The 21,944-nt window shown below is 44.8% G+C and overlaps 1 protein-coding gene across 1 annotated transcript in view; it reads right to left on the bottom strand.

The window, feature by feature from the left end:
• Window positions 1-1,324: 1,324 nt before the first annotated feature.
• The window catches only part of LOC139559188 (E3 ubiquitin-protein ligase MYLIP-A-like), a 35,523-nt gene continuing 14,903 nt past the window's right edge, over window positions 1,325-21,944 (bottom strand). The window contains exons 3-7 of the mRNA XM_071374963.1: window positions 15,278-15,463; window positions 8,226-8,423; window positions 7,608-7,772; window positions 4,546-4,954; window positions 1,325-3,329 (exon numbers count right to left, since the gene is read on the bottom strand). Of these exons, the coding sequence (XP_071231064.1) occupies window positions 3,105-3,329; window positions 4,546-4,954; window positions 7,608-7,772; window positions 8,226-8,423; window positions 15,278-15,463 (1,183 nt within the window). The 3' untranslated portion in view covers window positions 1,325-3,104. The remainder of the gene's footprint in view (window positions 3,330-4,545; window positions 4,955-7,607; window positions 7,773-8,225; window positions 8,424-15,277; window positions 15,464-21,944) is intronic.

Here is a 21,944-nt window from a genome sequence, read left to right as displayed (position 1 = left end):
CTCTCTCTCTCCTGTTCTCTGTGTTAACCACTCCCTAATATGTCACGTAGTACATGTTGCCACTCATTGTGTAAGCCTACAGTATAGTGTTTTACTGCCAGTTATGTAATGAGGAATTTATGCAATCATATAGCATTTCACTTAAATACATTTTTGATTGGACTCTTGGACAAAATAAGCCATGTAATGTTTGTGTTTCTTCTATATTATTTTAAAGACAGATTATAGTTTTATGCTGATATTAACACTTTTGGTCATACATTATATTTTCATTGTCAGACATAATGCCCACAAGCTTGTTATAGTTTCACATTGTTCTCTGACACCACTAATACATGTTGCCTGTATGCTTTTGACCACACTGTATGGCCACAGGGCAGCGACAGATATGACTGTTGCTGCGTCACAGAGCAGAACACACTAGATCAAGGGTGGGCAACTCCAGTCCTCTGTTTGCTAGGGATGGAGGAAAAAGTGTGACACCAATCAGGCCCTTGAGGACTAGAATTGCCCATCTCTGTACTAGATGAAGTTTCTATGTGCATCTGGGTTACTGGCTACCTAAGGCCTCGTGGCTAGACATGACAAAAAGGCAGCCTCCTCAACTGCGTTCACACAGGCAGACCAGATTTTTGGTATTTTGACCAAATCAGATCAGCCCTGAAAAAAATATTAAAGAATCAAATGGGTATTTATTCATCCTTAATGGAATGGACCACCGAACAGCTGTAAATATTGCAGATTGTGCCTTTAAAGTCAGTCACCCCCACTACTCATTCAGGACCCTCCCTCTGTTCCAGCTGTCATCAGTGTCCTTGGAGTCTCTTTAACAGTATTGATGTTGCCTGACCGTGTGTGTGTGTGTGTGTTGTCAATACAGATAGTGGATCAATACTCTGCAACGTTGTATGAGGTCACCTCCCCTCGCTCGCCAAACTGTTTAATCACAGTGAAGCAAAGCGTATTCTAAAAGAATCACTAGTAAACAGTAATGTCTGTAATTTGACTGTATGCGTTCTGATAATGAAATGATCAGTACATCAACATACAGAAACTTTAATGACAGGCAACACCATCATTCATTTACTGAGATCTGATTAAAAGCATAGCAGGCATTACCTTTGACCTTATGAGTTTAGTAATCTTCAATCACAAAGCACCCCGTCATTTAATCCCATATCTTTATCTGACCTGTCAACTGTGAACTTCCCCACTGGCAGTAGTGAATGTGAGTGTTGCCAGGGTAACTTCAGATCAACACTGTCAAAGCCATGAATAAAATGGATTAACTAAAAAAATGTTTTTTTAAACTCAGTCAGAAAAGTAATGTTTAAAAAAAACAACTTTATTAACACTTTTCTCATTCAAAGAAATAACATACAAAAGATCCAAAGTAATTTCTTTCTACATTTACAGAGCATAGGTTTTTGCTTCAAAAAAACAGAAACAAATCCTACTTGTACAAAGTGAACAAAACCATCAATCCCCTGCAGTGACAATGTGCCAAACGGTTCCAGCAATAAAGAAAATATTCTTCATCATCTTTCAAAACAAAGAAAGTCTGTGCAAAGAAAGAACGCATACCAAAAACACGATGTGAGTGAGTCTCAAAATGGTACCCTATTCAGTGCACTACTTTTGACCAGAATCCTATGGGCCATGGTCAAAAGTAGTGCACTACGTAAGGAATAGGGTGCCATTTGGGAGACACACCCATGTTGCTACATTAATAAGGCAAAACCCTACCAGATAATTCACTTGGGAAGCTTCCTTGGTAAAGTGATTGTAGATAAGAAAAAAATATATATTCCACACAAGAAATAAATCAAAAAGGCTTTTCAAAAAGCAGCCAGTATTGCACTGATAGACTAGTACCCTTTAATAATGAAATCATAAGGAACTCACTAGTTGACCACATAAAAACAGAAATACTGATCACAGAATACACAGTAGTGGCTGATCCCAGATCTGTTTGTGTTGTATAAATAACTCCTATGGTCTGGGTTAGTGATGCAACACAAACAGATCTGGGATCAGGCTAGAAAAACAGCCTTAGCAATAAATAAAATCACAGATTACATCTTATTTTTGGGGACCTGCATTTCTGCGGGTTCCTGTTCATATGGGATAAAATAATGAATGGATGGATGGAGGTCATGGAGTTCCGTTTGAATCGGGTCTTTTTTCTAAGGGAGGGTCATTCAACCATTTCTCTTTCCCTGTCAAAGTTCTGGTTTGGTTCCAGAACCCAGCTACACATGAAGAGAATAATACTGGGCTTATCGTCAAGACTTACCCACAGCGGGATCCCAAATGACATGCTATTCCCCTATATAGTGCACTACTTTTGACCAGAGCCCAAAGTAGTGCACAACATATAAGGAATAGCATGTCATTTGGGACGCATTCCATCTCTAAATCAGAATGCTGTGCTGTGCTAGGGTCGGGCTGCTTCCTACCCCTCAAATAACTTCTCATTGGCATGGAAACCATAGGAACCACATGGAAAACAAAGAACTAAACAGGAAACAAACAAAAAAAAAATGAAACGCATTTCACTCCATTAGAACCATAAAATGAGATTCTCAAAGCTTAAAAGAAACGGTTTAAAAATGTAAATGAAAGTTTAAAACTGAATGACTATCTACGTTGCCTTACTCCTCTCCTAGAACACAGAACGTCCTCGTATTGTACAAACGCTGCAGGTTATGAACCCAATAGATAATTCACGTTCTGTAGACCAATATGGAGAAAAAACACAATCAAAAACGGTGAAATAAATCAAAATAGCGCCACTAATTCAGATCAGATCAACTGATGAAATTAGATTAAAACTAAATAATAATACGCAATAAACCTAAATCTAAAATGGAGGGGAAGTATTAAAAAAAATCCCAAATCCATCATTGGTTTAAAAATAATCCATATCATTGACAGTGGGGAGTGGAGAAAATACCACCGTCAGGTAGAGTGGCAAGGTGAAAACAACACAACAGAACCCAATGCTGTTGGAACTGGACTGAGGTGCTTCCCAAACTGCACCCCAGTCCCCATGTAGTGCCAGAGAGCCATTTGGTACACAGCCTGGGAGTGGTGAAGTGGTTTTATGTCTCTGTGTGGTAGATGTTGTTGGAGTCGTGTTGGCTGTTGGTATTGCAGTAGTCCTTGGTGTGGCAGGTGTGTCCTAGACCACACATAGCTCTGTGGATGGGGCCGGGGCTGTCGTCGCCATCGTGAGAGGTGGTGGTGGTGAAGTTCAGAAGACTGGTGCAGGTGGGGAGGTAGACATGCTGCACGTGTTCCACCTCCGACCGACACACCGGACACGACTGGGGAGAGGACAGAGGAAGAACATAAAACATTTGAGGTACAGGACAAGTACAATACATTCTGTAGACAGTAAGCACATTAAGAGGTCTAGTTGGGCATGCAGATCCACAATGCTACAGAAAGCATGAACCACCACCAGCCCTGGGCTGCAGAATGGACCAGGTAGCCAACCAATCATATTTCAGACACCCAGAACACCGACCAACAATACTAACCAGTCTGTCAAAGTGATGGAGCAGGGATAGTGGAAACGCACTCCATTCTCATTTAGCCAGTCAATTGTATTGAAGTCACGTAAAAGCCTGTTAGTTAACCAACCGGGACCTCCAGATCAAATTACCCACGATACACTCTGTTCAGACATATCTAGAAGATGGTTAATAGTGTTTTATAAGGGGGTGGCCATCTTGGAAAGTGAGTACATTTTTGGGGGGGAACATCTTCTGTCCTCTCCCTCTCCTCTCAATGTGTTTGTGCCTAGCCATCACATGACACATTTCCTTGTGGATTTAATGGAATAGAGATTTGTTGGCCTGCTGCCGGCAGCTTTAATCCACAGCCACTAATTCACCATCTGAGACGGCAGTTCAAGCAAAGTTGGGCACATTTAGGAGATTAGTGGGAGGGACAATCAGGTTAGCTGCATGAGCAAAACACTGGATCGTTTTTTTAAAAGCCTTAAAAGTGAGTGACTCAGGAGAAAAGTCAAGTATTCTCCTGGAATCAGAACGCTCTGACACTCATGGTATTACACAGCTAGAACCACAGAGTCTGGACAACCACCACTAACACAGACTGTGGCTAGGTTCCAATACTCCTCAACAGCTTCCTTCCTTCCCAAGTGTTCTTTCCTACAATGGCACAAAGGACCGGATGGGTTTCTGTCCTACTGCTGTAGTGTATTAAGACCAAGCTGAAATACGGCCTCGTGAAAGATGAGAAAGGGAAGACATTTAAACCTAGTGAGACAGCTGAGTATTCTGGGGGTTGACGGTAGTGGTGGCATCCAAATGTCTTGACCAATGGTCGACTTGACCAAAAACCATCAACAACTAAATGAATGTGCAGAGATGAAAGTGTTTTCTGGAGTCCTTCTCTATCATTGACTGGTAGTAGCTTCTCAATGTAGCCAAGACCACCATGCAGGAATTAACATGTGTGTTGAGATCATTTTCAACCAATTACAAGTAGTCACTTCTATCTGGGTCTCTTCACCTGTAGTTGGTTTGCACAGGTCTGGCAGCACACCATGTGTCCACAGGGGCAGAAGGCTGAGTCAATCTCCTCCACACAGCACAGCATACACAGCAGAGCTTCTCTGAGTTTCTCTAGTCTCTCCAGCAGCGCCCTGCTCTGCTGACAGCTCCCACAGTCCTCTCCCAGCCCCTCCTCCTGGCCACGCAGCGGACTGCGCCCCGACGGCGTCCTCTCGCCGCCCGCCGCCATGATGCCGGCGTTGTAGAGCGTCCGGCGTGCGTAGTCGTAGACCTCCTTGGAGGTGCGACGGATGTCGAAGACGTACTTCTTGCCCAGGTTGATGTTCTCGTTGAGAAAGAGAGACGCCAGGTGACCCTTGAAGTCACGGCTGTACTGCATCATCACCGCACTGGTCACCGTGTCACACCTGGGAGGAGAGAGGGAGACATTACTAACCAGGAAGTCACGAGGATGAAGAATCAATCTCATTCTGTGTTCATCTGTCAACTGAATGTTAGACACTATTTTCAAATCAATTGATTTCTCCATTGTCCACATCTCTTTTGGCTCTAAATCTATACAAGGGTTGTGGTTAAATGGTGTACAGCTAAGGTAAAAATGTTGCATGTTTGAGTCTGGGAGAATATTTGCATTCTGGCTAACCCTAACCCTTTTCCTAACATTCTATGTCCTGTAAGTTCTCCTAACCTGTTATGTAAGTTCTCCTAACCTACTAGAAAAAGTCCAATCTGTCCGTAGCTGTATAGCATCTAGTCAAAACCCTATAAAGGGGGTTGATCATGTTCAACAACAGAATAGGACTGTAGAAATCCTCTACACTGACAGACACTGTTACTGCTGTAGGTTCTACAGAACAGGCACATCTGCACAAGCTGAGGAATACGTGGTGAAAACCCCCACACACAATAGAGAGGTAATCTATGGTCCTTTGTGACTATTGTAAGACAATCTTTGCTATTGCACAAATGAAAACAGCTGACATCCAATTTTCCAGGAAGAAGCACTTTTAGTTGAATTAATATCAACACTAAGACAGTCTCTTCATGTCCTGTACTGCCTATGGCTTCATCAAGATCAGGAAATGTCCTGTACTGCCTATGGCTTCATCAAGATCAGGACATGTCAAAGCACACTGTGAATCTGTAGATGAGGAGGCAGTTTGTTGACCACACTAAGGACCAAAGCACACTGTGAATCTGTAGATGAGGAGGCAGTTTGTTGATGACACTAAGGACCAAAGCACACTGTAAATCTGTAGATGAGGAGGCAGTTTGTTGACCACACTAAGGACCAAAGCACACTGTGAATCTGTAGATGAGGAGGCAGTTTGTTGACCACACTAAGGACCAAAGCACACTGTGAATCTGTAGATGAGGAGGCAGTTTGTTGACCACACTAAGGACCAAAGCACACTGTGAATCTGTAGATGAGGAGGCAGTTTGTTGACCACACTAAGGACCAAAGCACACTGTGAATCTGTAGATGGGGAGGCAGTTTGTTGACCACACTAAGGACCAAAGCACACTGTGAATCTGTAGATGAGGAGGCAGTTTGTTGATGACACTAAAGACCAAAGCACACTGTGAATCTGTAGATGGGGAGGCAGTTTGTTGATGACACTAAAGACCAAAGCACACTGTGAATCTGTAGATGAGGAGGCAGTTTGTTGACCACACTAAGGACCAAAGCACACTGTGAATCTGTAGATGAGGAGGCAGTTTGTTGACCACACTAAGGACCAAAGCACACTGTGAATCTGTAGATGGGGAGGCAGTTTGTTGACCACACTAAGGACCAAAGCACACTGTGAATCTGTAGATGGGGAGGCAGTTTGTTGACCACACTAAAGACCAAAACACACTGTGAATCTGTAGATGAGGAGGCAGTTTGTTGACCACACTAAGGACCAAAGCACACTATGAATCTGTAGATGAGGAGGCAGTTTGTTGACCACACTAAGGACCAAAGCACACTGTGAATCTGTAGATGAGGCAGTTTGTTGACCACACTAAAGACCAAAGCACACTGTGAATCTGTAGATGAGGAGGCAGTTTGTTGACCACACTAAGGACCAAAGCACACTGTGAATCTGTAGATGAGGAGGCAGTTTGTTGACCACACTAAGGACCAAAGCACACTGTGAATCTGTAGATGAGGAGGCAGTTTGTTGACCACACTAAGGACCAAAGCACACTGAATCTGTAGATGAGGCAGTTTGTTGACCACACTAAGGACCAAAGCACACTGTGAATCTGTAGATGGGGAGGCAGTTTGTTGACCACACTAAAGACCAAAGCACACTGTGAATCTGTAGATGAGGAGGCAGTTTGTTGACCACACTAAGGACCAAAGCACACTGTGAATCTGTAGATGAGGAGGCAGTTTGTTGACCACACTAAGGACCAAAGCACACTGTGAATCTGTAGATGAGGAGGCAGTTTGTTGACCACACTAAGGACCAAAGCACACTGTGAATCTGTAGATGGGGAGACAGTTTGTTGACGACACTAAAGACCAAAGCACAGTCTCAGTGAATGTGTACAACTACAGATCCGGATGCATATTCAGGGAACAGAACCATGGTAAACAGAGCAGAACGTTGAGTCTTCAGAAACACCACCGTTTAAGAGATGAGAGAATGATACCTAACTGGACTGAAATGGGGAAGTGTAACGGTTGGCTGGTTGACCACCCCCTAGGCAGTATAAAGTCACGCCAGACTGGTTCAGGAACTCTTTGTGAATTCAGAAGGTTGTAGAGTCAGGTGAGTAAGTGATCACAGACCATGTAGGGGATGGTAGTGTAAACAACATGTGGTCAACACATTAACATGACAGTGAAGCCCTGTCAATGTGTCTGTACTATACTCAGAGGCTCTCATTTTAACTCTACCAAATGGTTTGCGGAGAAGTCAGTCCCTTAGGTTTTCATCATGGAACATTTGATCAACAGTGCCTTTGATCAGTTGGTGATCCAATCTAACGATTTTATGCAGAGTGTACAATTGGACTGCATGTATTTGTGTTCTGGCTTCCCACAAGGTAACCCTCTCCACTCGCCTGTAGAAGGCGTGTGTCTCAGTGATGGCCCGGTACAGTCCGCTTGCTGCCCGGTTGCTGATCAGCTTGAATAGCAGAACCACACTGTCGCTGGTATCCTTGGTCACCGTCAGGTAAACACTCTTTCCTGACTGGGTGGCTGTTTGGATTATAGGATAGCTGATCCTAGAATGGATGAAAAAAAAGCTGAATTTAGAAACGTTATTCTTTCACCTGAAATCCTGTAATATTACACCCTATCGCACAACAATAAAACAAATATATAATTAAAGTTTCGTGATGACAATCTCAGATTTTCTGGAAGGTAAAGTTAACGGGTCAGATGGACTTTACGCTTCATAGATATGGACGGTACAGTAAAGGTAGAGTATTTATGGACAGTAAAGGTAGAGTATTTATGGACAGTAAAGGTAGAGTATTTATGGACAGTAAAGGTAGAGTATTTATGGACAGTAAAGGTAGAGTATTTCTTGGAGGCAATCTGAACTATGTACAGTAGATTGTGTATTGTGCAACCCACATGCCAAGCGCTCTGGTGACATTGTTTTGGAAGATATGTCAGTGTTCTGACTGCACAAGAGATGGCGCAGTTGGTTATGGTGAAGACCCTTCATTTACCTGTTGACCAGGCTCAAGTCCTCTTTACAGACAGCGATACCTTCAGGGCCGACCCCTATGGCCAGCCTCTGTCCCTCTGCGTCCCTGGCCCAGTGCCACTCCACCCCGTAGTGCTCCAGGCTGGACACCAGCTGCAGGGCCTGGTACTCCACTGACCCCGGGCTCTGACCCTCCAACGCCTTGTGCTTAGAGATGATACTGTGACGAGAGAGAGAGAGGGAGATGGCAGTGTTACTAATGGTTCACATGCAGAGCCTCATTGCTTCAAAGGGTTCACACAAAGAGCCACTGTGCTTCAAATAGCTAATGTTCTGCATTCATTTCCTGGGAGGGCTGTGAGAAAACAGTAGAGAAACATCTTCACACAACTGAGACAGACTGCTGGTAATGAAGTCATGAACATCACTACCCATGGCCATGTAGAAGTCATGAACATCACTACCCATGGCCATGTAGAAGTCATGAACATCACTACCCATGGCCATGTAGAAGTCATGAACATCACTACCCATGGCCATGTAGAAGTCATGAACATCACTACCCATGGCCATGTAGAAGTCATGAACATCACTACCCATGGCCATGTAGAAGTCATGAACATCACTACCCATGGCCATGTAGAAGTCATGAACATCACTACCCATGGCCATGTAGAAGTCATGAACATCACTACCCATGGCCATGTAGAAGTCATGAACATCACTACCCATGGCCATGTAGAAGTCATGAACATCACTACCCATGGCCATGTAGAAGTCATGAACATCACTACCCATGGCCATGTAGAAGTCATGAACATCACTACCCATGGCCATGTAGAAGTCATGAACATCACTACCCATGGCCATGTAGAAGTCATGAAGAGTTCTAACACCAGCCATACAGTCAATCCAGCAGTCAGGATGCTACAGGAATCACTCAATGGCCACAGTCAGTATGTCAGCTGCACCACAAGGCAAGCACCAAGGTCCCAGATACTACAGACAGCACCAAGGTCCCAGATACTACAGCCAGCAAGCACCAAGGTCCCAGATACTACAGACAGCAAGCACCAAGGTCCCAGATACTACAGACAGCAAGCACCAAGGTCCCAGATACTACAGACAGCAAGCACCAAGGTCCCAGATACTACAGACAGCAAGCACCAAGGTCCCAGATACTACAGACAGCAAGCACCAAGGTCCCAGATACTACAGACAGCAAGCACCAAGGTCCCAGATACTACAGACAGCACCAAGGTCCCAGATACTACAGACAGACAGCACCAAGGTCCCAGATACTACAGACAGCAAGCACCAAGGTCCCAGATACTACAGACAGCAAGCACCAAGGTCCCAGATACTACAGACAGCACCAAGGTCCCAGATACTACAGACAGCACCAAGGTCCCAGATACTACAGACAGCACCAAGGTCCCAGTTACTAGACAGCAGACTGAAGCACCAAGGTCCCAGATACTACAGACAGCACCAAGGTCCCAGATACTACAGACAGCACCAAGGTCCCAGATACTACAGACAGCACCAAGGTCCCAGTTACTAGACAGCAGACTGAAGCACCAAGGTCCCAGATACTACAGACAGCAGACTGAAGCACCAAGGTCCCAGATACTACAGACAGCAGACTGAAGCACCAAGGTCCCAGATACTACAGACAGCAGACTGAAGCACCAAGGTCCCAGATACTACAGACAGCAGACTGAAGCACCAAGGTCCCAGATACTACAGACAGCAGACTGAAGCACCAAGGTCCCAGATACTACAGACAGCAGACTGAAGCACCAAGGTCCCAGATACTACAGACAGCAGACTGAAGCACCAAGGTCCCAGATACTACAGACAGCAGACTGACGAACCAAGGTCCCAGATACTACAGACAGCAGACTGAAGCACCAAGGTCCCAGATACTACAGACAGCAGACTGACGAACCAAGGTCCCAGATACTACAGACAGCAGACTGAAGCACCAAGGTCCCAGATACTACAGACAGCAGACTGAAGCACCAAGGTCCCAGATACTACAGACAGCAGACTGAAGCACCAAGGTCCCAGATACTACAGACAGCAGACTGACGAACCAAGGTCCCAGATACTACAGACAGCAGACTGAAGCACCAAGGTCCCAGATACTACAGACAGCAGACTGACGAACCAAGGTCCCAGATACTACAGACAGCAGACTGAAGGGAAAATATCTTCATAAGAATTCCATCATATCTTTATGAATCCTATTACCCCGGGAGGGAGGGAACTCATATTTCCATAGTTCTACAGAGACCTCATGTGATGGGGATTGAGATTATAGAGAGGAAGGAAGGGTCCTTCCTGAGCTGTCAGTCTGTCACCCAGAGAGCAGATTTTATAATATAATCTCATCATCCCCTTATCTGAGCAAAAATAATAAGGGAATCAATTACTATAATGTAATGTGAGCCTCTGTCCTGTCCTGCTAGCAATCCTCTCATCACTATGTGTGCAGTGTGAATTCAAGTGTATGAACTGAGCTATTATTGCCCTAGCATTACTCATGGACTGAACCTCGGCCCCTCCTCAGTTCCATAGGAACCTCGGCCCCTCCTCAGTTCCATAGGAACCTCCGCCCCTCCTCAGTTCCATAGGAACCTCCGCCCCTCCTCAGTTCCATAGGAACCTCGGCCCCTCCTCAGTTCCATAGGAACCTCCGCCCCTCCTCAGTTCCATAGGAACCTCCGCCCCTCCTCAGTTCCATAGGAACATTACTCATACAGCTCTGCGGGGGTACGGGGGTACTGATGTCGACTCCCAACAACTGTTTCTGTCTATGGAATGCATCACCAATACATTTCCTCTTAGACAGCTTGGCTGTTCGGAAACTTTCACAACAGTGATAATATTTCCCTGCTGTAATTTCTTTACTATGGTAAAATGATCCGTATGTATGCATTTTATTATTGTTGTTGGCTCACAGCCATTTGAAAGTGGTTTACAAATTTAATTTGAGCGCAGCTGTAAATGGTATCACAAAATGAGTTAAACACAGTACAGACATTGGTTAAGTCTTCCTCCAAAGACAAAAGATTGATTATGAGGGGCGAGAACGTCTAGAACATCACCCATAGTGCAATAGAAGTATGCTATCGGCAATTACTCAAAACAGGGCTGACGGAAATCACCAAATGGGCTATTATAATTGACAATACAACTTCATGTCCATATTAGCCTGATTAGAGTCAGTCCATTGGCATTTACATTTTCCCTCTAATTATGATGTCAGCAGGATCATAGTTTGTGTGTGCTTGTCTTGCATGTGTATCCTAGTGTGTGTGTCCTAGAGTGTGTGTGTCCAAGAGTGTGTGTGTCCTAGAGTGTGAGTGTCCTAGTGTGTGTGTGTCCTAGTGTGTGTGTGTCCTAGTGTGTGTGTGTCCTAGAGTGTGTGTGTCCTAGAGTGTGTGTGTCCTAGAGTGTGTGTGTCCTAGAGTGTGTGTGTGTCCTAGAGTGTGTGTGTGTCCTAGAGTGTGTGTGTAAACACAGCGATAGAGCGGTCCTCCTCTGACCTAGTATGAACAGTCCCTAGTTTAGCTTGGCCTCCGCCCAAACTGTCGGTCTTCTCAAACTGTTGACTTAACCAGTCAACAAGCTGCTGAGCTACACTCTAATCGCTGGCTTGGCTCTCCCAACCATGTTATTGTTATTGTACAGACAGAGACACAGAGACAGACACAGAGACAGAGAGACAGAGACAGAGAGACAGAGAGAGAGACAGACACAGAGACAGAGAGAGAGAGACAGAGAGACAGACACAGAGACAGAGAGACAGAGAGACAGAGAGAGAGACAGAGAGAGAGAGAGAGAGACAGAGAACCATGTTATTGTTATTGTACAGAGAGAGACAGACAGCCGTGGGCTTTATGTGTTGGAGGTGAAAAACAACGTCCGGGTTGGATTTCACAGAAAATATTAATAAGTCAATGTTTAACACCAAGTTATAATCCTTGTTTTTTCTGTCTGTATAAAAGAACATGGCTCAAGTCAGATCAAATACAGTTGAAGTCAGAAGTTTACATACATCTTAGCCAAATACATTTAAACTACGTTTTTCACATTCCTGACATTTAATCCTAGTAAAAATGATGTCTTAGGTCAGTTAGGATAATCACTTTTAAGAATGTGAAATGTCAGAATAATAGCAGAGAGAATGATTTATTTCAGCTTTTATTTATTTCATCACATTCCCAGTGGGTCAGAAGTTTACATACTAATTGAGTGTATTTGGTAGCATTGCCTTTAAATTGTTTAACTTGGGTCAAACGTTTCAGGTAGCCTTCCACAAGCTTCCCACAATAAGTTGGGTGAATTTTGGCCCATTCCTCCTGACAGAGCTGGTGTAACTGAGTCAGGTTTGTAGGCCTCCTTGCTCGCACAAGCTTTTTCAGTTCTGCCGACAAATCTTCTATAGGATTGAGGACAGGGCTTTGTGATGGCCTCTCCAATACAATGACTTTGTTGTCCTTAAGCCATTTTGCAACAACTTTGGAAGTATGCTTGGGGTCATTGTCCATTTGGAAGACTCATTTGCGACCAAGCGTTAACTTCCTGACTGATGTCTTAAGATGTTGCTTCAATATATCCACATAATTTTCTTTCCTCATGATGTCGTATATTTTGTGAAGTGCACCAGTCCCTCCTGCAGCAAAGCTCCCCACAACATGATGCTGCCACCCCCATGCGTCACGGTTGGGATGATGTTCTTCAGCTTGCAAGCATCCCCCTTTTTCCTCCAAACATAACAATGGTCATTATGGCCAAACAGTTCTATTTTTGTTTCATCAGACCAGAGGACATTTCTCCAAAAAGTACAATCTTTGTCCCCATGTGCAGTTGCAAACCGTAGTCTGGCTTTTTTATGGTGGTTTTGGAGCAGTGGCTTCTTCCTTGCTGAGCTGCCTTTCAAGTTATGTCGATATAGGACTCGTTTCACTGTGGATATAGATACTTTTGTACCCGTTTCCTCCAGCATCTTCACAAGGTCCTTTGCTGTTGTTCTGGGATTGATTTCCACATTTCGCACCAAAGTACGTTCATCTCTAGGAGACAGAACGCGTCTCCTTCCTGAGCGGTATGACGGCTGCGTGGTCCCATGGTGTTTATACTTGCGTACTATTGTTTGTACAGATGAACGTGGTACCTTCAGGCGTTTGGAAATTGCTCCCAAGGATGAACCAGACTTGTAGAGGTCTACAATTTTTTTTCTGAGGTCTTGGCTGATTTATTTTTGATTTTCCCATGAGTTTGAAGGTAGGCCTTGAAATACATCCACAGGTACGCCTCCAATTGACTCAAATTATGCCAATTAGCCTTTGGGAAAGCTTCTAAAGCCATGACATCATTTTCTGGAATTTTCCAAGCTGTTTAAAAGGCAAAGTCACCTTAGTGTATGTAAACTTCTGACCCACTGCAATTGTGATACAGTGAACTATAAGTGAAATAATCTGTCTGTAAACAATTGTTGGAAAAATTACTTGTGTCATGCACAAAGTAGATGTCTTAACCGACTTGCCAAAACTATAGTTTGTTAACAAGAAATTTGTGGAGTGGTTGAAAAACGCGTTTTAATGACTTCAACATAAGTGTATGTAAACTTCCGACTTCAACTGTACCATTCCCTTTTCAAGTACTGATTTGTATGATTTACAGTCTTTTCACTTTTTTGTAGGACAGTTACCTGGCGAGAACTCAATGACCCTGCTTGCTTTGGTGAAATTCCCTGTTAGGTGTTCAGTTCCATGCCTGAACAGGTTTGGTCCCTGAGAGAGAAAATCAAGTGGCTACATGGTAGAAACATGGGGAAGAGAGGGGTGTGTCTCTGTAGAGGGGACCTTGTGAGCATGTGTAGTATGCTCCAAAATGGCACCTTATTACCGATCTAGTGCACTACTTTTGACCAGAGCCTATGGGGAAATAGGGTGCCATTTCCTTTCCATCTGTTGCTCATCTCATGTTGGGTGACATCACGTGGGACAAACTGTTGTTTGAATTGCAAACCAACCTCAGCTCCATGGTAGAAACATGGGAGGGGAACATGTATTCTTTCTGTAGTGAACCTCGTGACCATGTCTTTTCTTTTAGTTTCCTCTTAGTCTGTCTTTTGCGCATGGCGACTGACACGTGGGCATGAGATTCGAACTTTGTTCCAATTACAAAGCAAACAATTTCTGGGGACTTCCAAACTCTGCTGCTGTCTGCAATGTCAGTGTAACTGATATCAGGTTCCCATGGCGCTGCATGTTTCTGTCAGCTGCACACGACAGACTGATTCATATTCAAAAAGGTAGGCTAAGTAGAGGGAAATGTTACGGCTTGGAGCAACTCATGGGTTAGGGTATTTTACACCTAATTGTTTGTTTTGAGCAGCTACCATGTGTTATTGGGAATAGGAACACAGCTATGTCTAGGTAACACTGATGGTAATAAATGATGAAAGGTTTGACGTGTTCTGGGATGAATTTTCAAACATTCTGAATTGGGACGGGAAAGGGAATATTACTCTTTCAAGCACCTGATTGTTAGATGTCCAACCGATGTTTGATGAATCATTAACAATACATCTGTCACTTGGTTCAGCTAGATGTTGAGACTTTCATATCATAAGCCTCTAATAACATATCTGTTCACTAAGCCAGCCAGCGACCTTGTCAAGGGTAGCTTTGCTTTCAATATTTCAACAGTGTATTCATGTCCTGCAAACTCCATTCAATTAGCACAATGGCTAGAGCTTCAATCCTGTTTTGACACGCCACAGGTGTGTGTGTGTGTGTGTGTGACACATTTTACTATACTTGTGAGAACCAAAAGTACTCACAAGAATAGTAAACTAACTCAAATTCAGAAGTGAGGCCATTTTTGCCAGCTATTTCAAGCTTAGGGTTAGGTTCAGTTTAGGGGAAAAGTGAAAATAGGATCTTGAATGGGAATCAACTGTTGGTCCCCAAAAAGTCCTCAAGCATAGTAAGACATAGCTGTGTGTGTGTGTGTGTGTGCGAGCCTTCATGTCCCCCAGGTGTCCCCTGGCCTTACCTGTTGACTGTTGCCGGGCAGGGTTCGCTCCCACACAGCTCAGAGTACCAGTACTTGGCTGTGTTCTGGTTGTAGTCTCTGAACTCGGCTTGGGCCAGCAGGGCACTCAGCTCCTCAGCCTGCCCCGAACACATCCTCAGGTGGCCGCTGTGGAGGTTCTCCTTGACCTGCATGAAGAACACATGTCTGGTGGAGGGAAGAGAGAGGGAGGGAATGTTAGACATGAACTGGAACAGGTAATGATTGGAAAGGAGTGGTGCACAGGGCCTGGAACCAAACAGGTAATGATTGGAAAGGAGTGGTGCACAGGGCCTGGAATCAAACAGGTAATGATTGGAAAGGAGTGGTGCACAGGGCCTGGAACCAAACAGGTAGTGATTGGAAAGGAGTGGTGCACAGGGCCTGGAACCAAACAGGTAATGATTGGGGGAGGAGGTGGAAGTTAGAGGTTGGGTTACACACAGAGTAGGTGTGTGTGGGGGGGGGGGGGGCAATAGGCCTAGAGAAAGAAAGAAAATGGATGATTAGAAAGAGGAGGAAGGGAAGCGCTACTAAGGTACACTATAGTATATTTTGGTAGATAGAAGGTGCTCTTTGGTAAAAGGTGTAAATTGGTCATCAAAAAGAAAGGAGGACCAAGGCACTCTTCATATAATTAATTAAAATGCCTTTATTAGTATGGCATGTTCAATAGAAACAAAGTTGTTTAAAAACCGACGCGTTTCGGCTGCATGGCCTTCGTCAGGGAGTACAGTACAGTACTGTACTCCCTGACGAAGGCCATGCAGCCGAAACGCGTCGGTTTTTAAACAACTTTGTTTCTATTGAACATGCCATACTAATAAAGGCATTTTAATTAATTATATGAAGAGTGCCTTGGTCCTCCTTTCTTTTTGAAAATGGATGATTGTTCACTCATTGACACCTGTACAGCTCACTTTCTCTCTCACACCAACACACGCTATGACTGACAGCTGACCTCCAGCTTACCAAAGCCGTACACCTCAAAGTAGTACTCTGTTCCGCTTTCTAGTTCCCCACGGTCATTGATGCCAGGAATAGAATGAGGAACACGAGCAGAGTTAAAAAGTAAAAGCTGTTCCCAGTCAGACAGTGCGTGACGTGGTCTGACTTTTAACCCAGTGACTCAATCAGTCAGCGACTAATTATTTAACCTATATTTAACTAGGCAAGTCAGTTAAGAACACATTCTTATTTTCAATGACGGCCTAGGAACAGTGTGTTAACTGCCTTGTTCAGGGGCAGAACGACAGATTTTTCCCTTGTCAGCTCAGGGATTCGATCTTGCAACCTTTCGGTTACTGGTCCTAAACTCTAACCACACCTGCCGCCCCGAAATGGGGCTTCATAACTCTAAAACAGGGTACACTGTACACACACAAAGACGCACACACACACAGAGCTCTAGCTCTTATTACAGTGTAAGAGGAGTCAGCAGCCAGCCCTGTAAAGCTTCTGTATGGCTGCCTATTCACAGTAGTGTGCTGCGGAGCGATAAGCAGACATGGTTCTACTGCTGTTGTGTTGTAACAGTGGGGTCTGGGTACGATAGCACCATTCAGCCAATGGCCTCTCTTGTTCTCCCTCTCTCATTCTTAAAAAATAAGTCCGGTTATATACCAAAACAAGCCCACACAAAGACACGGCTAAATCAACATAATGATGCCGCAGCGTCGTAAGCTTGTTCTTAGTGAGGCAAGGGCCCTCCCATGTTGTTGCTAAACACTTGTTATTGTGCTGGATTCAACATGGAGGGATAGTAGGCCTCGGGAAAGAAACTGGATTTTTTTTTTTAAGAAAAAAGAATGAATAACAATAGACATAAACATGGAATACTGTGAACATTGGACTGGTACAATCACAGGCATGGAGGCTTTTCCATTGTTTTCCCCCGAAAGATCAGAACATGTATTAGTTCCTGAGATGTGGTGAATGATTGAGTTATTAAGTTCTTGCCTACTTTAACTCAGTTATGATGTGATGACACTTCCTTTTTCAAGTCACTGTCCAGCGAGGCTGTTAATACATAACTGAGATACCAATACTATTATTCTGGACTGGACTGTGAAAGTGTATGGTCAGTTAAACATGAACTAGTAATATATATATATATATATATATATATATATATATATATATATATATATATATGACACTGAGGCAACGAAATAGACTAATTCTCTCCCATTAAAAAGGAGTGTGAACATGAGAACTGTGGCCTTGTCTCAGACCTGCAACTGGAACTGAAAACCAGCACAAACCCGTCAGGCAACCCACCAGCCTCCTTCCTCCCCACCAGCCTCCTTCCTCCCCACCAGCCTCCCCTCCCCACCTTCCTCCCCTCCCCACCTTCCTCCCCAAACAGGATCCAGTCAACTGGATCAAACGAGACCAGACTCCCTTGTTTTCCTCACACATAATGTACCCTCATAGCATAATGTAACTTGGCATACCGAGCCCATCTGTACAAATGAATAACACAACTATGCAACATCCCTAACACAAAGCTATGTAACATACAACTCCAACGGTGTATGAATGTGTTACAGTGAGATGTACTGTCAACTCTGCTTGGTCTCTTCCTGCCACCCCCGTGCTGACGGCTGAAAGCACCCATGCAGGAAAACGCTTGCCACACTGGTTTTAGTCACACAAACATTCTAATTTAGCTAGCAAACAATCCCATCTCATCTTGAACGCGCCAACTGTCTTGTTTTTTTTGCAGATTGCATATTTCAGGCAGAAAACATAATAGATCCAGAGTCTGGACTCCAGACAGTAACAGTGCTATTTTTGTATCAAGGATGAGTTCACTTTGGAGCCAGTCCAGCGTTCACACATAAGTAGCACAGATTGCTAGCTAGCCAGCTAACGTTAACTAAGTGATCACGTGATGAGGGCTGCTTGCTTGGTGAAGTGTACTTTGGATTACATCTGTTTTCAAATAGGCTGTCGCTGGCACGCTACTCACCGTCAAACCACCATGCCTACTCTCACGTTGTGACTTACGGGCTGAATGATGTTCAGAGCAGCTCATAGAGTGCCCTCTTCAGGCAACCATTGAAAATGTATACAAATTAGCAGACCTATTTTTGTTCATTCTATGTACAGTATATAATCTTGGTGCTTTACGTATGGAATAGAGACCGATACAAATATTTATGTGAAAGGCTAATATCACCGATAATGTCGGTCAACATATTTAGCGGTCGGGCTCTAAACAGCCGTCTGTTTCCCTATTGTGCTAGGCCCAGCAGCAGGCTGCTACCTGTCTGGTCGTAAACAACGGGCTCTGACTACCTGGGGCTTACTATCAGTCACGGCCCTGCCTGGCCTGACTGCTCTCCTTCCCTCTCCCTCGTCACCCCGGGGTCGCCAGCTAGGCGCTCCGCCTTACGTGACTAATTTTGGAAACACAAAGCCACTAATTGAAAAGGAACACTTCTCCTGTAGCTCTGCCCCGTGCAGTCCAACTCTTTTATACCCCCCACCCAATACTGGGTTTATTCTGGGCTCAGAACATGAGCTAAATGACCATGTCTGGGTGTATACAGTATCTGGAACATCCTCGTAATAAGAACTTAAATACTAGGTAGGTATTGTTGTTAAGGACAATGTATAGGAAACAGTCACAATTCTAGTCTAACTTGTACAGCAAGTCGACACAAATCAACTTCCAGGGCAGCAGGGCATGAGTCTCCCCTCATCCACCATGCTTTGATGTGAACTGTAGAGGGCGGTGATGAGGAGGGTGTGAGCTGGTCCGACTGTCCTCTGTGCAGGATCTCGACTGGTACACGGCTCGAACATGAACTCCAACAACATCTGGGAACGCCAGGCTGCAACGCCAGGCTGAATCAGAGGTGCCCAGACTGCCAACAGCACACATCATGACACCAGTCACTACCCTGCCCACACACAACCAACCAGTCACTACCATAGACAGTAACCATCTGTCCAGGTAGAAGGACACCGCTGTCCACACTACCCACCATCTGTCCAGGTAGAAGGACACTGCTGCCCACACTACCCACCATCTGTCCAAGTAGGACACCGCTGCCCACACGACCCACCATCTGTCCAGGTAGAAGGACACTGCTGCCCACACTACCCACCATCTGTCCAGGTAGAAGGACACTGCTGCCCACACTACCCACCATCTGTCCAGGTAGAAGGACACTGCTGCCCACACTAAACACCATCTGTCCAGGTAGAAGGACACTGCTGCCCACACTAAACACCATCTGTCCAGGTAGAAGGACACTGCTGCCCACACTAAACACCATCTGTCCAGGTAGTAGGACACTGCTGCCCACACTACCCACCATCTGTCCAGGTAGAAGGACACTGCTGCCCACACTACCCACCATCTGTCCAGGTAGAAGGACACTGCTGCCCACACTACCCACCATCTGTCCAGGTAGAAGGACACTGCTGCCCACACTACCCACCATCTGTCCAGGTAGAAGGACACTGCTGCCCACACTACCCACCATCTGTCCAGGTAGAAGGACACTGCTGCCCACACTACCCACCATCTGTCCAGGTAGAAGGACACTGCTGCCCACACTACCCACCATCTGTCCAGGTAGAAGGACACTGCTGCCCACACTACCCACCATCTGTCCAGGTAGAAGGACACTGCTGCCCACACTACCCACCATCTGTCCAGGTAGAAGGACACTGCTGCCCACACTACCCACCATCTGTCCAGGTAGAAGGACACTGCTGCCCACACTAAACACCATCTGTCCAGGTAGTAGGACACCGCTGCCCACACTACCCACCATCTGTCCAGGTAGAAGGACACCGCTGCACACACTACCCATCATCTGTCCAGGTAGAAGGACACCGCTGCCCACACTACCCACCATCTGTCCAGGTAGAAGGACACTGCTGCCCACACGACCCACCATCTGTCCAGGTAGAAGGACACCGCTGCCCACACGACCCACCATCTGTCCAGGTAGAAGGACACCGCTGCCCACACGACCCACCATCTGTCCAGGTAGAAGGACACCGCTGCCCACACGACCCACCATCTGTCCAGGTAGAAGGACACCGCTGCCCACACTACCCACCATCTGTCCAGGTAGAAGGACACCCCTGCCCACCATATGTCCAAGGAGAAGACCTGTTGAATATTTTACAGGTATTTTACAAAATATTCCATCCCGAGTATAAATCACTTATCTCCTTAAAGACATTTTATGAGCCCCACATTAGACATGTATGATCCCAAGCCCAAAAAAGCCTGTTATCCAATACACAGCTAGGCTACTGCACATTAGACACACACACACAGAGAACAAAAATAAAACGCGACAAAGATTTTACTTTGAGTTCCTGTTCATATAAGGAAATCAGTCAATTGAAATAAATAAACTAGGCCCTTATCTATGGATTCCACATGACTGGGAATTCAGATGTGGATTGGTTGCTTTTTTTTTTTTTTTTTAAGAGGTAAGGGCATGGAACATAAAATTATGTTATTTTTTTCTCTGGAAAAGAGAGCGGGTTTGGGCTGGAAATCTCTAACCTGGTTGCCGCTATTCAACTCTAACACAGACGGACAAAACAGCAGGGCTTCTAGTTAAGCCTGCAGGGAATCTGATATTGGAACAGAAAACCCTTAAACGTCCTCCTCTCTGCTGGCCCAGTTTAAATACAACTGGGATGAACACAGCCTCTTTAAGGCTTTCATTACTGTCAAGGAACACCTGCTCTCAGACCAGTGGACCGCATGGTACATTTACTGTTCAGACACACACACACACACACACACACACACACACACACACACCCGCGGGCAATGGATGACAGCGGGGGCTCCAACACAAAGTAATATGTTCTACTGCTGGAATGTTAAAACACTTGACTGCATAGCTGGAATAATTAAATTAAAGTGCACCGTAGACTGAGGGGGGAATATGGTTCAATGATCCCTATGTGTGACAGCAGATGGAAGATGGAGAGGAGGAGGAGGAGGAGGAAGAAGAGAAAGGGGGAAGAGGGCGTTTAGTGCACTTGAGTTATGATTTTATTAGTGACATATTTTAACTGTGTTTGAGATATTGTCAAAGTTAAATGACTTCACCAAATAAGCTATATAGTGCATTTCACATGCTCTCCTCTCGTCAGTACTTTTTCTTACTTAACTAAATTAAGAGTAAACAAGTTCTCAAAATTAGCCAAAAACAAATGGAAACAATTGTTTCAACTGGACTTCTCCTCTCAGTAGTAACATAGAACACATCAGAACATCACAGAGTTCTCAGTTTCCAGAAGAACATAAAGTCTGTGTGAAATGAAACCAAAAACCTCTGCCTTGCGACTGCACCACATCAGCCAATGAGAAGTGTCTATTTCAGAGCTCACAGGGCCAGACTCTAAACAATGTGGTTTGTTGGAGTAACAATAACACAGCCCAAAGCTGTGGTGCTAGAGGTCACTCCCAGTCAACGAACTCTAATAACCCCATTCCATGGACCAGTTTGACTCACCGTCTCTCAATGAAAACTTCACAATTTACACTCTCCAACACAAGGCTGTTAATCAGCTCGTTTAAGCAACGGAAAGAGGGACAAAACACTAAATAAATAAGAAAATTATTCACACGCCGACTGAATTCCTGAATCCAAAGTGG

The sequence above is a fragment of the Salvelinus alpinus genome, chromosome 29 (assembly GCF_045679555.1).
Source record: "Salvelinus alpinus chromosome 29, SLU_Salpinus.1, whole genome shotgun sequence".
NCBI lineage: Eukaryota > Metazoa > Chordata > Actinopteri > Salmoniformes > Salmonidae > Salvelinus > Salvelinus alpinus.
The sequence above is the reverse complement of the archived record's forward strand: the minus strand, read 5'-3'. Positions and strand labels throughout refer to the sequence as shown.